The following is an 18,421-nucleotide window of genomic DNA, read 5'->3' on the forward strand; positions in this document are numbered from 1 at the left end:
ATCTTCAGGCAAACAGAGGCTCTACCCTCTAGAACAGACCTCCTGCCATTGACAGGGACCTGTCCCAGATGACAGGGACCAAACTGTCTGCATGCAAAGCATATGTTCCACCGCTAAACTCTGGGCCCTTCATGTTCATACACCCATATAGATATCTGCAAAGCAATCACACTACTCCTTGGTGAACATCTGGCAGCCCCATTGCATGTATGCAGGAGGATGCAAAACAGACTTGTGTATACAGAAGGTCCTCCGGATCCACGGGCTCAGCATCCGGAGATGCCTAGCCCATGTCTCACCAGGGCATCAGAGGACCTTCTGGACGTAAGCCAGAAATGGATTCCAGTTGTATCCAGGAAGCCGTCTAGGAGGCCAGTGAGACTTCCGCAGAGTCTGGCGTGGCTTCCAGGTAGATTATTGCAGCACAATGACCCTGGGTCTCCACAGATTTCCGCATCTGCAGAAGTTTGCGGAACTTATCCCTGCAGATACTGAGAGTCCGCTGTATTCATTTGGGCATCAGCCTGGTTTAATGAAGTGTCTATGTTACGAGCCAAATCTTCTGAAAAATCCTCTGCAGTCCCACCTACGCTACTGTAGTTCAAGCACAGGCAGACGTACTATATGAAACTGATTTGTAATCCCTGACCTTCGTATTTCATGTACATAGCTGTCTTGTATTTAGACTACTAATCCACATAGCTCACTACTGAGGGAACCCTCTGTCAGTGGCTCTCCAGGGATTGAGAGAGAAGTCTGTCCCAGCCCTATCCAGGTTAGGATTGAACCTGGGACTTTCTCCATGAAAAGCAGGTGACCTCTCCCACAATAACAGAAAACCACAGAGTCTCTAAAGCCTCTAATGTGTAAGTCTGGAATTTATCTAGAAAAGGGGTCGATGGAAATGTCTTCATGAAGCTTGGAAGTCTGCATACCTTTCGTTCATTGTTTGGTTCCATTAAAGCAGGATTTCTCAATCAATGGTACTTGTACTACTGGTGCTACTTGAGGTGATGTCTGGTGATACGCACTGGAGCCCCAGGCTCCCAACACCTGGCAGCAAGTTCAGCAATGCCACGTGACAAGTAATAATAGGTGGCTCGACCCAGCAGCTCACACTTCTTGTGTGCTTGAAAAAGCCCTTCCGCCCACCCTGAGAATCTTACCTGTGTTTGTTGCTTTGCATCTGACCTCCCAATCCAGAAGTAACTGGTGATGACATTTACTGGGTGGACCATGCAAAGTGGCATGGCAGAGGGAAAATGTTAAGAAACATTGCCCTAAAGGATATCACTAAACAAAAGTTGCATTCTTCAATGGGCAGTCAAGGTTACACTAGTATCCTTTCCATTCTCTTTAACCAAAGCTACTGAGACAAGGTGACCATATACAATGGAGGACAGAGTGCCTCTACCTTTAATCCTTGTATAGAAGACAGAATTTTGGCAGGTGCAGCTTTTTAAACCCTTCCATTTTGAGCTGCACCTGCCCAAATTTTGTCTTCTATACATGGGTAATTTGGTAGAGGCACTCTGTCCTCCACTATATCTGATCACCTTGTACTGAGATCTATTAATAGGTCCCAACCCATAATCGCAAAACTATATCATGCACATAAATGCCTAACCTGTGCTCAAAGAGGAATCGTTCCATGCTCCCCCTCCCCGCATCATTGCCAACATCTGTTTCCAGGAGGACGGAATACACATTAAAGAAACAAACACACACTGATTGATGCTGTTAAGACACTGGAAACCAGATTTAAGCTAGTTTTAAAGATCTGGTGTACTCTATAAATCTCATAAACCACTTTACATACTAAGCAGGCTATGAAATATCCTGCATCACATCTGCCTTCGGAACAAGGATGTAAGCATCTGAAAGAGCCTGCAACTTTTTTACAACCTAATTTACAGACTAATCTTCTTTGTAATGGTTTCTGATCCAACATTAGGTCAATTACTTTTAAACACCAAACAAACCTGAGATGGTAATTAGCACATTCAGTCCCTCGAGGACATCCATCTGCTGAAACCGCCGCCTGGTTATCAGTGAGTAAACTCTCCCTTGTCCGCTTCGGTCAAGAAGCCACAATCCATTTTCAGTCCCCACAAGTAAATTTACTCCTGTTGATGTGCAAGAAAACAGTGTCAGCTGGATCGGTTGGTTCCTCCCTCCAAGAACAGCACTACTGACTCCCTCAATGGAGAGATCCTGAAGTCCCCTCCATAGACCATGTGGCTCTCCCCCCCCAGCTGCCTCCAAGAGGAGTCACTCCAACTGGAATGGAACACCACTCTTCAATTGGCTAGTCTTTGGCAGGGTCACTGTATTGGTTTTAAAGGGAAACTGGGCAAATGTAAGGAGGAGAGGTCCAGCAAATACTATTAACTATGGGCCCAATCCTATCCAATTTTCCAGTGCCGGTGCAGCTGTGCCAGTGGGGTATGCACTGCATCCTGTGGTGGGGAGGCAATCACAGAGGCCTCCTTAAGGTATGGGAACATTTGTTCCCTTACCTCAGGGCCGCATTGCTGCTGCACTGGTGCTGGAAAAATTGTTAGGATTGGGCTCTCAGATAACTAAATAGAACTGCAGGCTCAGAGGCAGTGAATCATTGAATAATATCTCTTGAAGGGCAGGCGTATTGCAATCATGCTCTGCCTCTGAAATTCCTACGGGAATCTGGTTCTCCACTGCAGAAACCGAGGTGCTGGACTAGACTGACCATTGACTGACTCAGTAGGAACCTTCTGCTGTCACGCAAGGTCTAGAGCAGGGGTGTCCAAACTTTTTGGCAGGAGGGCCACATCATCTCTCTGACACTGTGTCAGGGAAAAAAATAATTAATTTACATTTCAAATTTGAATAAATTTACATATATGAATATATTAGAGATGGAACTTATATGAATGAATGAAGGTCTTGCAATAACTCAAGGCCTATAAAAGGCCTTGCACAAAGCAAGACTGGCCTTTCCTTCTCTGTCGCTGCTGCATTGGCAAGACAGCAAGCAGTGGAGGGAGTCCTCGTCCCACAGCTCACACAAGAGGTTGAACAGTTGGCCGTCACGCTGAGAGCAATTGTGTCGGGCCAGCAAGTCTCTGGAGGGCCAGAGGCTTATTGGGGACTGGGGGCCCCCTGCAGGCCAGATTGGGAGTCCTTGAGGGCTGCAAGTGGCCCCAGGGCTGGGGTTTGGGCACCCCTGGTCCAGAGGAAGAAACAACATGCGAAAACATAAGATTTCAACTTTTGTTGAAGATGGCATGTTCTATAGCAGCTACTTGTGGAGTTCTCACAGAACGAAATGCTGAGACAAACTATTCTGTTCCAGGGCCTCCTCCCACAGATATGGGGGAATCCTCTCTCTGCACACACCCCCGTGTCACCTCCCCGGCCTGTGCCCATTAGGTTCTTATTGGTGGCACCAAGAGAAAATGCTTCTACCTTTTACTGAAAGCTAGTAGCATGTGAGCCTATTGCAGGGATGTGCAGGCAGGCAGGCAGCCTGAATGCTTGAAGAGACTAATCAAATGTTAACGGGAAGCAGAAAGTTAACTGCTAAAAAGCAGGAAGCAGAAAGCCTCTGCTAAAAGCTTGCATACTTCTAGTGTTCAGTAAAAGGAAGAAGCATTTTCTCTTGGCATCAGCAGTAAGAACCTAAACAAAGTTAAGGAGCATGGAAGGCACACTGGGCATGGAGATCTGTGAATCTGCAAATAATAATAATAATACAGGTATTTCTATACCGCCTTTCTTGATCCTCAGATTTCTCCTTAGACTTTATTCAAGGCGGTTTACATAGGCAGACAATTTAAATCCCCATAGGGATTTTTACAATTTGAAAGAAGGTTTCTATCTTTCAAGAAACCACAAAATTCAGATGTTTCTTTCTTGATCTGGTAGCACATTCTGGCCTCCATACTCCCACGCTCAGATGGAATAGCTCGGCGCAGCTTGTCAGCTGCTTCAAGGTCGCACGGTGCCGGTGGCCTTGAACTGGCGACCTTCAGGTGTTATCTTCAGGCAAATGGAGGCTCAACCCTCTAGACCAGACCTCCTGCCTGTATGCCTGCATTTTCTCCTGAGTATGAGCCTCCATGTGAAGGATTTGGAGGGACGGCAAAATAATGCTAATGAAACTAGCCTCTTGGGGTGAAAACTGGCCTCTTGGGAATTTCTTCCCATCCCCAGGTCTCACAAAGTTGTTCTCCAACTGTTCAGTAAACTGGTAAGTCTGCAGTCAAATAGCTAGAAGCCCCAACGCGGCACCAATGAAAGCACCAATGGGCTGCAGATTGGAACTGACATCCAACAGGCAAAGCTTCCATTTGGGTTCCATGTTTGTTCTCACTAGAGTGTTCTGGTGAAAATAATGAGATGGCATAAGGTATCACTTGGCATGAAAAGAAATGCAGGGAAGTTCCAGCAATGACCCGGTAAGAACATCGCATTCTTCAGTTCAGCAAACATATCATCACCAGCTTTGCTATGCCGTTCTGTTCTTAATTTAAAATCTTGGCCTCCTCCAAACATACATCAAATGAAACCCAGGGAGCGGTAAACTGTAAATCTACATTTCCTGAGATAATTTCTTGCCTGCATTTCTTTCATTAATTTTGTTTCTCATTTACCACTCAAACCGAGGCAGAAGGCTGTGGGTAAAATATTGTAACAGCTCCACAGAACTCATTGCCTTGCTGCCTTGGCATCAGGAAGATGGGAGATTAAAGCTGATGGGGACCCACGGAAAGGCATCTGCAATGAGGATGCATCCTTAAATGACAGGCTGTGCCAGCCAGTATTTGGTATGTGGTGCACTTTCCATGCTCAGGGACATTTAGAAAAGGGATTGAGAATAAAATGGCCAATATTATAATTTTCATTGTACAAATCAATGGTAAGGCCACATCTGGAGTACTGCGTACAGTTCAGGTCACTGCATCTCAAAATGGATATAGTGAAACTGGAAAAGGTGCAGAAGAGAGTGACCTTCCTAATGAGGAAAGGATACAGCGTTTGGGGCTCTTCAGTCTCTAGAAAACTGAGATATGAAAATTGAGGCATGATTGAGATGTACAAAATTATGGATGGATAGAGTGGTTCTTTTCCCTCTCACATAACACCAGAACCAAGGATATCCACTAAAACTGAGTGTGGGAGAGTTAGAACAGACAAATATTTCTTTACCCAGCCTGTAGCTAGTCTGTGGAACTCCTTGCCACAGGATATGATGAAAACACTTGGTCTACATAAGAACAGCCCCACTGGATCAGGCCATAGGCCCATCTAGTCCAGCTTCCTGTATCTCACAGCGGCCCACCAAATGCCCCAGGGAGCACACCAGATAACAAGAGACCTCATCCTGGTGCTCTCCCCTACATCTGGCATTCTGACTTAACCCATTCCTAAAATCAGGAGGTTGCGCATACACATCATGGCTTGTACCCCATAATGGATTTTTCCTCCAGAAACTCGTCCAATCCCCTTTTAAAGGCGTCCAGGCTAGACGCCATCACCACATCCTGTGGCAAGGAGTTCCACAGACCGACCACGCGCTGAGTAAAGAAATATTTTCTTTTGTCTGTCCTAACCCGCCCAACACTCAATTTTAGTGGATGTCCCCTGGTTCTGGTATTATGTGAGAGTGTAAAGAGCATCTCCCTATCCACTCTGTCCATCCCCTGCATAATTTTGTATGTCTCAATCATGTCCCCCCTCAAGCGTCTCTTTTCTAGGCTGAAGAGGCCCAAACGCCGTAGCCCTTCCTCATAAGGAAGGTGCCCCAGCCCCGTAATCATCTTAGTCGCTCTCTTTTGCACCTTTTCCATTTCCACTATGTCTTTTTTGAGATGCGGTGACCAGAACTGGACACAATACTCCAGGTGTGGCCTTACCATCGATTTGTACAACGGCATTATAATACTAACCGTTTTGTTCTCAATACCCTTCCTAATGATCCCAAGCATAGAATTGGCCTTCTTCACTGCCACCGCACATTGGGTCGACACTTTCATCGACCTGTCCACCACCACCCCAAGATCTCTCTCCTGATCTGTCACAGACAGCTCAGAACCCATCAGCCTATATCTAAAGTTTTGATTTTTTGCCCCAATGTGCATGACTTTACACTTACTGACATTGAAGCGCATCTGCCATTTTGCTGCCCATTCTGCCAGTCTGGAGAGATCCTTCTGGACTCCTCACAATCACTTCTGGTCTTTACCACTCGGAAAAGTTTGGTGTCGTCTGCAAACTTAGCCACTTCACTGCTCAACCCTGTCTAGATGCCTTTCAAAGGGGATCGGACAGTTTTATGAAGGAAATTTCCACCACAGGTTGCAAGCCATGATGGGTATATCCCTTTGTTTTAGATGTAGGCTTTATCTGAATACCTAATGAAAGTGGCAACAGGATGCAGGTCTCTTCTTGTTTTCTGTGCTCCCTGGTGGGCCACTGTGAGATCCAGGAAGCTGGACTAGATCGGCCTTTGACCTGATCCAACAGGGCTGTTCTTAAGACATATCAACCCTGGACCTGGCTTCATATTCCAGCATTACTATGGACTCACCTTAGATTTTTCAGGATTTTGATACACACAATCATAGAACCACTTCCTAGAACTCACGATCCAGCATGAAAGCTGGTATAGTGCAGGAGCTTGGAGGCTCAGCTACAAATCAGGACTTTCCTAGTTTGAATCTCACCCCTCCCTGAACTCACTAGTTAAGCCGTTCCCTCTCAGTCCCAGTCTTCCCCACTGGAACATGGGGATAATACTTTTGTTGTAAGGATTCCACCAAGGCAATAAATCTGAAGCAATCTGCCCCTTCTGCAAACGCTGTACAAGCAGTATGGTAATTAAATAGCCGCTTCTTTTTTTCCACCCCTGCTTTGCTTACCCCACAACGCAGAGCACAAGATCTCTGAATTGAACTTCTTTTTGTATTTGCGGATCTCTGGGCTGTCACTCTGAGGCCGGATGTTGGTGGGGTTCACGTTGACGATGGAACCTTTCCTTGCATTTTGCCTACTGGTGGGCTCTGGTTTCACATTGGCAGCTGGAAGGAAAAGCATACGGATAAATGAAATGAGTGCTTGCTTTACCTGCACAATATAAACTTAAGACTGAGAGATGAGCTGCAGTCCTAATTCGATTTGTAGCTCCCTGGGGAAATTCAGCTTCTTGCAGACGTTTTTCACCTGGATGCATCTTTACCAAACTGCTAGGGCAATATGAGAAGGACTCTGGTAAAAGGTGCAATTAAAAGGAGCTCAGTCTCTTGGCTCCAAGTGACTACAGAACTGGCTTGGTTTCTGGGAAGGGCAAAATTGGTTAGGAGCCTAAGCTCTTTTTATGTCAGTAGGAACTTCTTGTGGTAGCTCCATGGCTCAGAAATAAGCTGAAGTGCAGTGGCTCCCCCTCTGAAAGCAGAGGCATAACTAGGGCGGAACCTGAGGGGCACCTAGTCACACCAAGACGGGGGGCATGACTGCCCCTCAGACTCTGTCCTAGTTATGGAGGGGGTGTTGGCAGCTCTGTGCCACCCATTTTTTCTCCTGTGAAGGTTCCCCTTGAAGTGGAACCTTCACAGGAGAAGGAATGGGTGGCATGACGCTGCCGCAGCAAGCACCCCTCCTCTGAGAAGAACCCGGAAGTGACTGCCTTGTAGCGCAAGGCAGTCACTTCCAGGTTCTCCCCAGAGGAGGAGAAGGAGAAGTTGGTGACTTTGTGCCCTTTCTCCTGTGGAGACTCCCCTTGAAGTGGAGCCTCCACAAGACAAGGAATGGGAGGCGCAAAGCTACCACAGAGCCTCTCCTCTGGGGGGACCCTAGAAGTGATGTCATGTGATGTCATGATGTTGCTGCCCGAGTGTGAGGGCAATGCATTACACCTCTGTCTGCAGGAATGACACAAACAATTGACCAAAAATGTGTGCATGAGGGGCAGGGGGAAGAGTAATTGGGATGATGAACATCTCCATCGTTCCTCCTCTCTCTGGATGCAGAGACTGAGCAGGGAGTTGCCACCAGTTATCCAGCTGGTTATAACCAGCCGCTGTACACGGTTAACCTACATTGACACAGCCCTCAGTATGTGGACCGCTGGGAAAACCTCATGTGCTGCTATTGTTGTGTGTGCAGTTTTAAGAAGAGAATAGATATAAACATACTCTTTATATTTTAGTGGGTATTGTATTTGTTGGTTGCACCAGGTTCATTTAAGTGTCATCTACTAAAAAGACCTTTGCAAGGGGCTAGATAAAATTGTAAGCAAATAATTATACTGTTGCACGTCACTTGCACGATGGCAGCATGGAAGCGTCTCCTAAACTCCAACAGGATTCTATACCTCAAAAATAATTTCAGCAGCAACTTTGAGATTGGCTCCAAGGATCTGATATTGCCACAGCATCCTCCGGAGAAATGGAGACACATTGCATTCATGGGACAGCAATCTCTTTGCCTCAGCAACGGAAGACCAACAAAATCCAAAACAGAGTTTCCAAAAATCAACAGGCACTTACATGAACAATTTAAAAGCATGCAACCCAATGCATCTTGCAAAAGAACCAAACACAACTGTTCCATGGGAGGAGAAATTGTACTCACGGGAGGTACAGTTTGGACTGGTTGGACTGGAGAGGGGCGAGATTTGTAGGAGCCTGGGATCTATGAATGATGTGAATGACGAAGTAGATGAAGAGCTAGTTTTGGTTTTGGTGGGGCTATTTTCAGCGCTTGCAGCCTACATTGAAATGAAGGAATTAAGAAGAAATGAAGGAACTTAATATCCTGCAATGGGAGGATGGCACCTGAATAATAACACATTCTAAAAAAAAATAGAAATATCCTAGAGCAGTGATTCTCAAACTTTGCGGTCTCCAGATCCCTAAAAGAAGTCTAAGGGAGCACTGCTGGCACATGCGTGTAGTCTTGGGGAGCCCCAGAGTGCCGGCACATGCACCAGAGTGGCACAAAGCAGAGCCCGAAGCCAAGTACCGGTGAAGAGCTGGAACTGGAGGGGAATGAGAGCCACAAACAAGAGGCAAAACAAAGAGGGACATATGAGCAAACCAGGCGGGGTGTGTGTGCTTGTGGAGCTCTTGAAGGGACTCACTTTGAGAAACACTGTCCTAGAGCTCGTGTGTTTTGCATTTTTACTTCTTAGGCTGTTGGGCCATGATGCAACTGCTATTTTTACCACTGGAAAAAGAGACCATCAATTTACAGCTAAATCCAGTTCCCTGAAGGTTTATGAACATATATGTTGGCAACCTTCAGTTCTCAAAAGACTCTGGTATCGCGCTCTGAATGGTGGTTCTGGAACAGCATCTAGTGTGGCTGAAAAGGCCAATTCGGGAGTGACAATCCCTTCCACACTGGGAGCAAGTGCAGTCTGTCCCTGGTCTGTCTCCCTGGCTGTAGGCCTTCCTTCTTTGCCTCTTAGTCTCAGACTGTTGGCCAAGTGTCTCTTCAAACTGGGAAAGGCCATGCTGCACAGCCTGCCTCCAAGCAGGCCGCTCAGAGGCCAGAGTTTCCCACCTGTTGAGGTCCACTCCTAAGGCCTTCAGATCCCTCTTGCAGATGTCCTTGTATCGCAGCTGTGGTCTACCTGTAGGGCGCTTTCCTTGCACGAGTTATATATATACATGAACATAATATAACATGCTGCATTCTACTGAGTTTGACCGTCAAGGAAAGGCTGTATCTCAGGGGCTATCTAGTAAATCTGGTTGCTTACCAGGGTTCTGGAACTGTTCTTCGGGGTCATTATTGCTATGGTGGGTGGAAATAGTGATTAAAAAATAAAGGCTGCGATCCTATCCATCTTTTCCTGGAAGTAAGCCCTATTGAATACAATAGGATTTACTTCTGAGTAGACATGCATGGGATTGGGCCCCAAAACACATAACACTGCTTTCTGCACTTTTATTTTTGGCTTAAAAATAAATAAATAAACAAACCCAAAATCTTCAAAAGATTTAAACAGTTTTATTTGGTTTTTATTCATTATTTAATGAGGGGTGCATGCATAATGACTGTGGCTGCATCTGCTGACACTATACCACCTATATCACATAGCTAGTATACTTTTATAGTGATTATAATTTATAATTATATTGTAAATTTTGAATAAAAAACACATAATGCCGCTTTCTGCAATTCTAACTTTGGAAACTTTATCTGGTGTGCTCCCTGGGGCATTTGGTGAGCCGCTGTGAGATACAGGAAGCTGGACTAGATGGGCCTATGGCCTGATCCCGTGGGGCTGTTCTTATGTTCTTAACTACAATTCCCAGAATGCCTTGCAGGTCTCTTGTTATCTGGTGTGCTCCCTGGGGCATTTGGTGGGCCACTGTGAGATACAGGAAGCTGGACTAGATGGGCCTATGGCCTGATCCAGTGGGGCTGTTCTTATTTTCTTATGAAAACACTGAAATCTGTGAAAAAATAAAACCATTTTCTCCCACCGCTAGTAATAGGTTTTTTTTAACTAGCAGTTTGAAGTTTTACCTTGTTTGGAGCAGACGTGCTCTGAGGTCCTTTACTGTTCTGGGCAACTTTCAGGTGGTTTGCTGACGAGTCGGAAATTTGGCTTTGTTGCAAGAGGTCTGGGAGAAGATAATTTTGATTGTTCATGCTCCAGAATCCCTCATCAGTGCCATAGCTGTGTTTTCCTGCTACATGATCCTGCATACAGGAATAAGTTGGAAAGCTCATTTATGACCCACGTGAGATTTTTTTCCTTGCCCTCTTCCCATCATGCAACACTAGTCACTTGTGGTAGCACTTCTGGTAACAAATGCTGGCAAATGTTGGAAGTCCAAATCTCAGTAGTACATCAAACTAATGAAAATCAGATCATGGCAGAAATGTCAGCACCACAGGAAAAAATGCAATAAAATAAAGTGACATTGGAAATGGGCTCCTGATGGATGACAACTGCATAAAGGACACTAGTAATGTTCCATGTTTATACAGTGGTGTTCATCTTCAAAGCACTTTGCAAATGATACCAAATTCATCCTCTCAACCTCCCATTACAAGGCAGGCATAGAGATATCAGCATCTCAGCTAGGTAGCATCGAAAACTTTAAAGGCTTGATTGCGACAGAAAGGACGAAACTTCTATTAAGAGCCAAGGTGGACATCCATAATGTTACGCAGCCACTCCCCCTTTCAGCTCAGCTGAAGCAACAACCCACAACAATGTTGTAATAGCTGGCACAGAAGTGGCTTCTGTGTGGTTAGCAACAAGAAATAAGTGACTGACTGAAGCAAAGCATTTCCTAGTGCCAGCCAGTACGTTTGCAGACACACCATCAATCCTGAGCAGAAACAATTTGATGTTTAAAAGCCAAACCATTGATTGGAAAATGTGGAAATGAAGAGGAGACCAAGAAGCATTTTTGTCTTCTAACTTACATTTTTTAAAAAGAGGCAAAAACAAAATATGAATTAGAATCCCTTATCTGAATTCTGTAAGTGTTCGTTCCTCACTAGGACTTCCCCCAGATTTGAGGGTCTCTCTCTTCACCCCAGAGTTAATATTGGCTTAGTAGGCATTGTCTCTCCCTAAGGAATCCTGAGAATTGTCATTCCGGGGGTGATGGCGGTGATCTGGATTCTTTCAGGGAAGCCAGAAAAGTTAAATTGGTATAAAATCCTTATACATTTGTGGTGCAGAAAGGGGCATCATGAGGGTTTGAATCACCCGGTGCGAGAGTTCTTTGCATTACCCCATGACAGACTTCCTCCCACCCCGGACTATACAGAATAAACTACAATATCATATGCATGGCCTAAATGCAGTGGCTTCATTAGGGTTGGTATAACCCCCGATTACCTTTATTTTATATTTAACAGTACAGGTTACCCCACAAATCAATAATCAATAAAAAACCAGTGGCCAACGATGGCAATCACACAACTGAACAGGAGTTCTAGCATGAGCTTTGATACATGGAAATGAGAGCTGATTCATACTAACACCTTATTGGTTCCCTGCTGTGTCATAACAACACTCCACGGGCTCTCAGAATAATCAGTCTCATTAGTCTGTTTTGAGCTAAAGAAATCCACTTTTCAATCAATCAATCAATCAATCAATCAATCAATCAATCAATCAATCAATCAATCAATCAATCAATCAATCAATCAATCAATCAATCAATCAACAGTATTTATATACCACTTTTCAACTAAAAGTTCACAGAGCGGTTTACAGAGAAAAATCAAATAACTAAATGGCTCCCTGTCCCAAAAGGGCTCACAATCTAAAAAGATGCAAATGAATACCAGCAGACAGCCACTAGAACAGACAGTGCTGGGGTGAGGTGGGCCAGTTACTCTCCCCCTGCTAAAAAGAGGAGCACCCACCTGAAAAAGTGCCTCTTACCCAATTAGCAGGGGTTACATAAGGCAGTTGTGTACATAAGGCAGTTGTGTTTTCCTTTTCTGGTTAAATTGGGCCACAATCATTGATAGAGTACAGAAATTTTGACATGGTTCGCTTCATTTCATTCTGCATGAACCTACCTTTCCAATTATATACAACATGATGGTATTATTTATAAATACACATTTTCCAAAAGGTTTCCAAAATTTTGGCCACTACTGATGTCACCCCCTCCCCAGCGGATGTCACCTGGGGTGTTCCACACCCCTTGCGCATCCCTAGTGCCACCAATGGGCATAGATATGACTGTACCCTTCTAGTCTTCTGCATCCAACAGCCAAGAATAAACAGGGCCACGGCACTTTCAAGTCTTAGAAAAACAGAACAGCTAGCTCTAACAATGGCAACCAAAGACGTTCACGGGTGGAAGACTTCAGGACTGCAAAGACCATGCTGATCTTTAAGGTTGGCGTCTGCCATCATGTATTAGCTGAGGTCATAATTCTCTACACTTGCTAGCTGGTTGCAGAAGACAATGCTGCTGAACAACCACAGAACACACCTATCATAGAATCAGAGTTGGAAGGTTCCCATGAGGTCATCTATTCTGATCCCCTGCCTGTAGTAGGAAATTCTCCTTAAGCATCCCCAGTTGAGCAGAGCCTATTCTCTGCTAAATAGAGAAGAGGCTAAACATCAAGTTCCCCCAATCTTTCCTTGCAGGGCTTGTCCTGCAGCCCTCTGATCATCCTTATTGCTCTTCCCTGAACCCACTCCAGTTTGGCTGCACCTTTCCTAAAGTGTGGTGCCCAGAATTGGACACAGTACTCCAGGTGAGGTCTGACTAGCACGGAGTAAAGCGGAACCACTACTTCTTGCAACTTGGAAGCTACAGTTCTACTGATGCAGGCTAAAATTGTGTTAGCCTTCTTTGCAGCTGTTACCCTCCACATGCCTGATCTTGTCTGATCTCGGAAGCTAAGCAGGGTCAGGCCCGGTTAGTACTTGGATGGGAGACCGCCTGGGACTACTGGGTGCTGTAGGCTTATACCATAGTCTTTCGAGACTGAAGGTTGCCAAGCACCTCTTTGCAGCTGTATCACACTGCTGACCCATGTTCAACTCGTGAGGCACTGCAACTCCAAGATCCCTCTCGCATATTGTGCTGCCAGGCCAAGCATCTCCCATCATTTAGCCCATGCAGTCATCCTTGAATACCTGATTTCACAGACCACACGCCTGCATCCAGCATGCAGCAGACGGTCAAGCAGCTACCAATCATTCAAGGGCCACGAGGGTCACACCTTGTTGGCACCAAGGCATTTTGATTCTCTTGGTTTCTCCAGTTTTGAAGTTTGTGCAATGCACTTTAACTTACTTTTGAATCAGAATAGGAATTTTTCTAAACAATTACATTGTAGCAGAAATATATGTAGCAGAGGTGAAAAAAGAAAAACTTTTCAAAACCTCAAAGCTGAAGGCTTGTCAAAATCTGCAAGAGGAAGTTACCAAACACTAACTTGAAGAATTGAGGAGAGCGAAGCTTTTAAGAACAGAGCTGGTTTTCTACACAATTGTCACTGATTGCAGAAGGCATGTGTGTGTGTTTTTAAAGTTGTTACACGATGCGAAAGTTCAAGTTTTGCATGATTTGCTGTGCCACAGAGGTGTAAATGAAGTGTTGATCTCACAGACATTTAATCTAGCTTCATAACCTTTCATAACTCCTTCCCTTAATCTATTACTGTAATTCCCATAAGCAGAAGGGAAAAAGTGTGTCTAATAGGGAGATTAGCCTTTTTGTTTCAAACTGTGAGTAATTAGGGGATGGAATTGAAACGTAGCATATGGGAGATCAGCAATGCTGGCGTTAACTGTTTGGTATTGTACATTCCTGTTTTCCAGCAGGAATTTCTGGCTCATGCACACTTCTGGTTTCTAACCAATGAGCTTAATATTATTAATTACTATTATCAAGAATATTTTTGCAACTGCTTTCAACAAAAAAAATTCACAATGTGTTTTACAGGCAAAATCAAAGAATTAAATTGTTTCCTATCCCAAAGCTGGGATAGGCTTAAAGCTGGGATGAAGAGGAACAGTTACTCTTCCTTTGCAAAATATAAGAGGAGCACTACTTAAAAAAGTACATCTGTGACCAGTTCACAGGGAATTAGCAGCTGCAAATTCTTGTGAAAGATGTGGACTTGTGAAACATTGTGGGTCAGCACGGTTCAACTTGGAGACTGACTTTTGGAGTTGGATCAGGTGAAACCAACAGCCTTGTGTCTATGCCCAGTTTAGATATCACATTCCCAGTACAACAAAGCATGGCTTTCTGGACAGGGAATGTGACATCTGAACTGGGTCCCTTTTTTTCAGTCTCAGTACCATACCTGAGCCTGAGTGCTACAGAAGGGAATTTAACAATGCAAGGATAATTCCTCCTGGCTGGGCAATCAAGTTTTACCCCATACAGAACTGAGAGAGAGAGAGAGAGAGAGAGAGAGAGAGAGAGAGAGAGAGAGACAGACAGACAGACAGACAGACAGACAGACAGACAGACAGACAGACAGACAGATGGAACACGACTTCCCCAGCTGTATGCACGGAAACACAACTTTGAAATGGTTAGGATTACCTTATGTTCCGTTACCAGACTCTGGGGTTTCAATTCGATCCCATCTGGAACTCTTGCCCTTGAGAAATCCATCACTCCATTGCTAAGTGGTTGCCTGGTAACAAATACCAATTAATGAAACAGGAAAAAAAAAACAACAGTAACAAAAAGGAAGACTCAAAAGAGAAAGCATACACATTCTGATTTTTTTTAAATCACCAAACAGCAGTAGGCATCACACCTTTTTACCCCTTACGACATCAAGGATACGACAGCCAAATAATATTTTACTCTTTATTATTAACAGAGCCCAAGTACCAAAGTTCTAAAGAGCAAAACTATACATGGTGCTGTCAATTGTGAAAAATCATATATGCCCTTAAAATGATCATGTTTCTCTGCATTCAAGGGCAAAACTACATGCACCATGACTAGAACTCCCAACGTTATTTTCTTTCTGCAAATGCGGTCCCAGTAACCCCAGTTTAAAACCAGGCCATTGTGAAGGAGGAGATCCAGTCCTTCCATTCCCATGCCATAGCCCCAACTCAAATTCAGAATGCACTTCCTGAAGCCAGGCTAAACGTGGTGGCAGCAGGTCAATATATGTATGCATCACTAAATGATGGGGTTACATCTAGTAAACCCGTCATTAAGCAGTGTGGTTGTTAAATGAAAAACGTACAGGTGGGAGACCTTGGTATCCACTAACTCACCACTGATACCAAGGTCCACTTTTAAATGCCTTGTAACAAGGAGAAAAAGCACCAAAACTCAATTTCCCAGCTTCATGCTGTTAAATAATTATAATTTCATTCTATTAAATTCCATTATTCACCCATCCAGTGGCTGAATGCAGTATAGTGTCTCTATCAATGCATTCTGGGGTGACAATAGAGAGCAAGAAACCCAGAAGTGGGTCTTTAAACTATTTTTCCTCCTCCAGGCTGTGCTCAGCCTCCGAATGGCCCGCAGAAGCCTCCGTAAGCTACTTCCAGTTTTCAGAAGCAAACAGAAAGCAGTTTTCCAAAAACTGGAAGTAGCTTCCAGAGGCTTCTGTGGGCCATTCGGAGGCCTATGGAGGCCCAGTGCAACCTGGTGGAAGCCTCTGGGGCTTCCTAAGATCACCACCACCAATATGAAGGTAGGTTTTCAGCTACCGTACAATAAACCAACAACGGACCATCGTATAGGCAGTCCATCATTGGTTGGAATGCTGCTAAGCCACACACAACTGTATACATGTGCCCCATTTGCAAGTGAAGCATCAGTTGGGCATGATTCAAAGGCGCATGCAGGTGGCAAACCTTACCAGCACCGTCATAAGAACATAAGAAGAGCCCCACTGGATCAGGCCATAGGCACATCTAGTCCAGCTTCCTGTATCTCACAGCAGCCCACCAAATGCCCCAGGGAGCACACCTGATAACAAGAGACCTGCAAGGCTTCCTGAGAATTGTAGTTAAGAACATAAGAACAGCCCCACTGGATCAGGCCATAGGCCCATCTAGTCCAGCTTCCTGTATCTCACAGCAGCCCACCAAATGCCCCAGGGAGCACACCTGATAACAAGAGACCTGCAAGGCTTCCTGAGAATTGTAGTTAAGAACATAAGAACAGCCCCACTGGATCAGGCCATAGGCCCATCTAGTCCAGCTTCCTGTATCTCACAGCGGCCCACCAAATGCCCCAGGGAGCACACCTGATAACAAGAGACCTGCAAGGCCTCCTGGGAATTGTAGTTTAAGAACATAAGAACAGCCCCACTGGATCAGGCCATAGGCCCATCTAGTCCAGCTTCCTGTATCTCACAGCGGCCCATCAAATGCCCCAGGGAGCACACCAGACAACAAGAGACCTCATCCTGGTGCCCTCCCTTGCATCTGGCATTCTGACATATCCCATTTCTAAAATCAGGAGGTTGCGCATACACATCATGGCTTGTACCCCGTAATGGATTTTTCCTCCAGAAACTTGTCCAATCCCCTTTTAAAGGCGTCCAGGCTAGGCGCCGTCACCACATTCTGTGGCAAGGAGTTCCACAGACCAACCACACGCTTCCGTCCCACTATAGCTTCCCTTACTTCACAGTCAGAAATTTTTTCCCCTAACTGCCTCACTGGGCCTAGACCCCCTGGGTCTAGAACTGCGAGAGAGGAAGTGAGGCTTTTTCACATCATGTGCAATTCGATCTCAATCATGTCCCTCCACTTTTTCCCCAAGTTAAAAAGTGCCAGTTTCAAATCCCCAGCATCCCAAAGAGGGTTAGGAAAGGTTGCTGCCTGAACCAGACAGCCCAGTGGCTTGAAACAGGAATAAGGCAGCCTCCTATGAAGGGTGGGGGAAGCCAACCTTTTGTTGTGGTGGTGATTATCAGTGTCATCATCACTGCTGCAAACTTCATCACTGGAGGATGAGTATTCTGATGATTTCTGGAGCAAGTTGGCATTATACTTTCCCTTGGTTAAGAAAGGTGGACTCTGGAAAAGATAAGAACCTGATTGGTTGCTACTCCATATGACTGGTTGCTACTCCATGCTACTCACAGCATGCAGTGTCATTAGGGAAGTGGGTGCAGATCACACTGGGTGTCAACCCTTGGCAGGGGTGTGTGACACCACACTGCCTGAGCCTCTGTTTGACTATGTTTGACCTGCTCCAGACCCAGCCACCTGCCCTCTTGCTTTCAACTGTATTTTGCCACTCACCAAAGCGGCCCATTCTGAACCCAGAAGATCATCAAATGGAGGAGGTCTGAAGGCTGGTTTTTTTTGCATTAAAAGCAACGCGATAGAGCAGAAAGTCGGGGGAGATGTGATTTCATCATTATGTCACCACAAAATTTCCAGAATACTGAACTCCTCCAAGTAAGCGCTACACCAGGTGCTATCAACCCCAGGGATATCACTGGCATGCAGTATAGAAGCAACTCTGTACAATTCTTATTTCTAGTTGTCTTAAAAATAATTGCATTTACTGTGACTATGACTGCAGAAAAAGACAAAGCATTTGCAATTTGTTGTACTTGAGACAGATTCTTCTCAAGCAACAATGCATGCAACCTCCAATTCTAGGTACATGTTCCAGGGATTAAACCCATACTGGGCACAATGTGCAGCTGTTTAGAGTAATGCTTTCTATATTCAAAGTACAGTGATGGTGGTAGATCCTGATCAAGACTGCAGTGGGAATGAAGTTTTAATGTCCCCTCTTGCCCAAAGTGTTGGTCCCATTCTAGATCAGGCCCCCACAGCAATTATCAATCTGGCCACTGTGAATAAATACATGAACCCAGTAACTTACAATGCACAGCACACTCAGTGCAATCCTATGCATGTTTACTTAGAAGTAAGTCCCATTCTAGTCAATGGGGCTTGCTCCCAAGTTAGTGTGCATGG

The 18,421-nt window shown here is 45.0% G+C and overlaps 1 protein-coding gene across 2 annotated transcripts in view; it reads right to left on the reverse strand.

Annotated features, from left to right (window-relative positions):
• The window catches only part of NRK (Nik related kinase), a 126,408-nt gene that overhangs the window by 25,909 nt on the left and 82,078 nt on the right, over positions 1 to 18,421 (reverse strand). For both annotated transcript variants that reach the window (XM_066640015.1, XM_066640014.1), the window contains exons 20-25: positions 17,376 to 17,503; positions 15,045 to 15,138; positions 10,519 to 10,695; positions 8,614 to 8,749; positions 6,903 to 7,061; positions 1,983 to 2,126 (exon numbers count right to left, since the gene is read on the reverse strand). In XM_066640015.1, coding sequence (XP_066496112.1) covers positions 1,983 to 2,126; positions 6,903 to 7,061; positions 8,614 to 8,749; positions 10,519 to 10,695; positions 15,045 to 15,138; positions 17,376 to 17,503 — 838 coding nt within the window. The remainder of the gene's footprint in view (positions 1 to 1,982; positions 2,127 to 6,902; positions 7,062 to 8,613; positions 8,750 to 10,518; positions 10,696 to 15,044; positions 15,139 to 17,375; positions 17,504 to 18,421) is intronic.

This window comes from Tiliqua scincoides, chromosome 12, assembly GCF_035046505.1.
Source record: "Tiliqua scincoides isolate rTilSci1 chromosome 12, rTilSci1.hap2, whole genome shotgun sequence".
In the NCBI taxonomy this organism is placed as follows: domain Eukaryota; kingdom Metazoa; phylum Chordata; class Lepidosauria; order Squamata; family Scincidae; genus Tiliqua; species Tiliqua scincoides.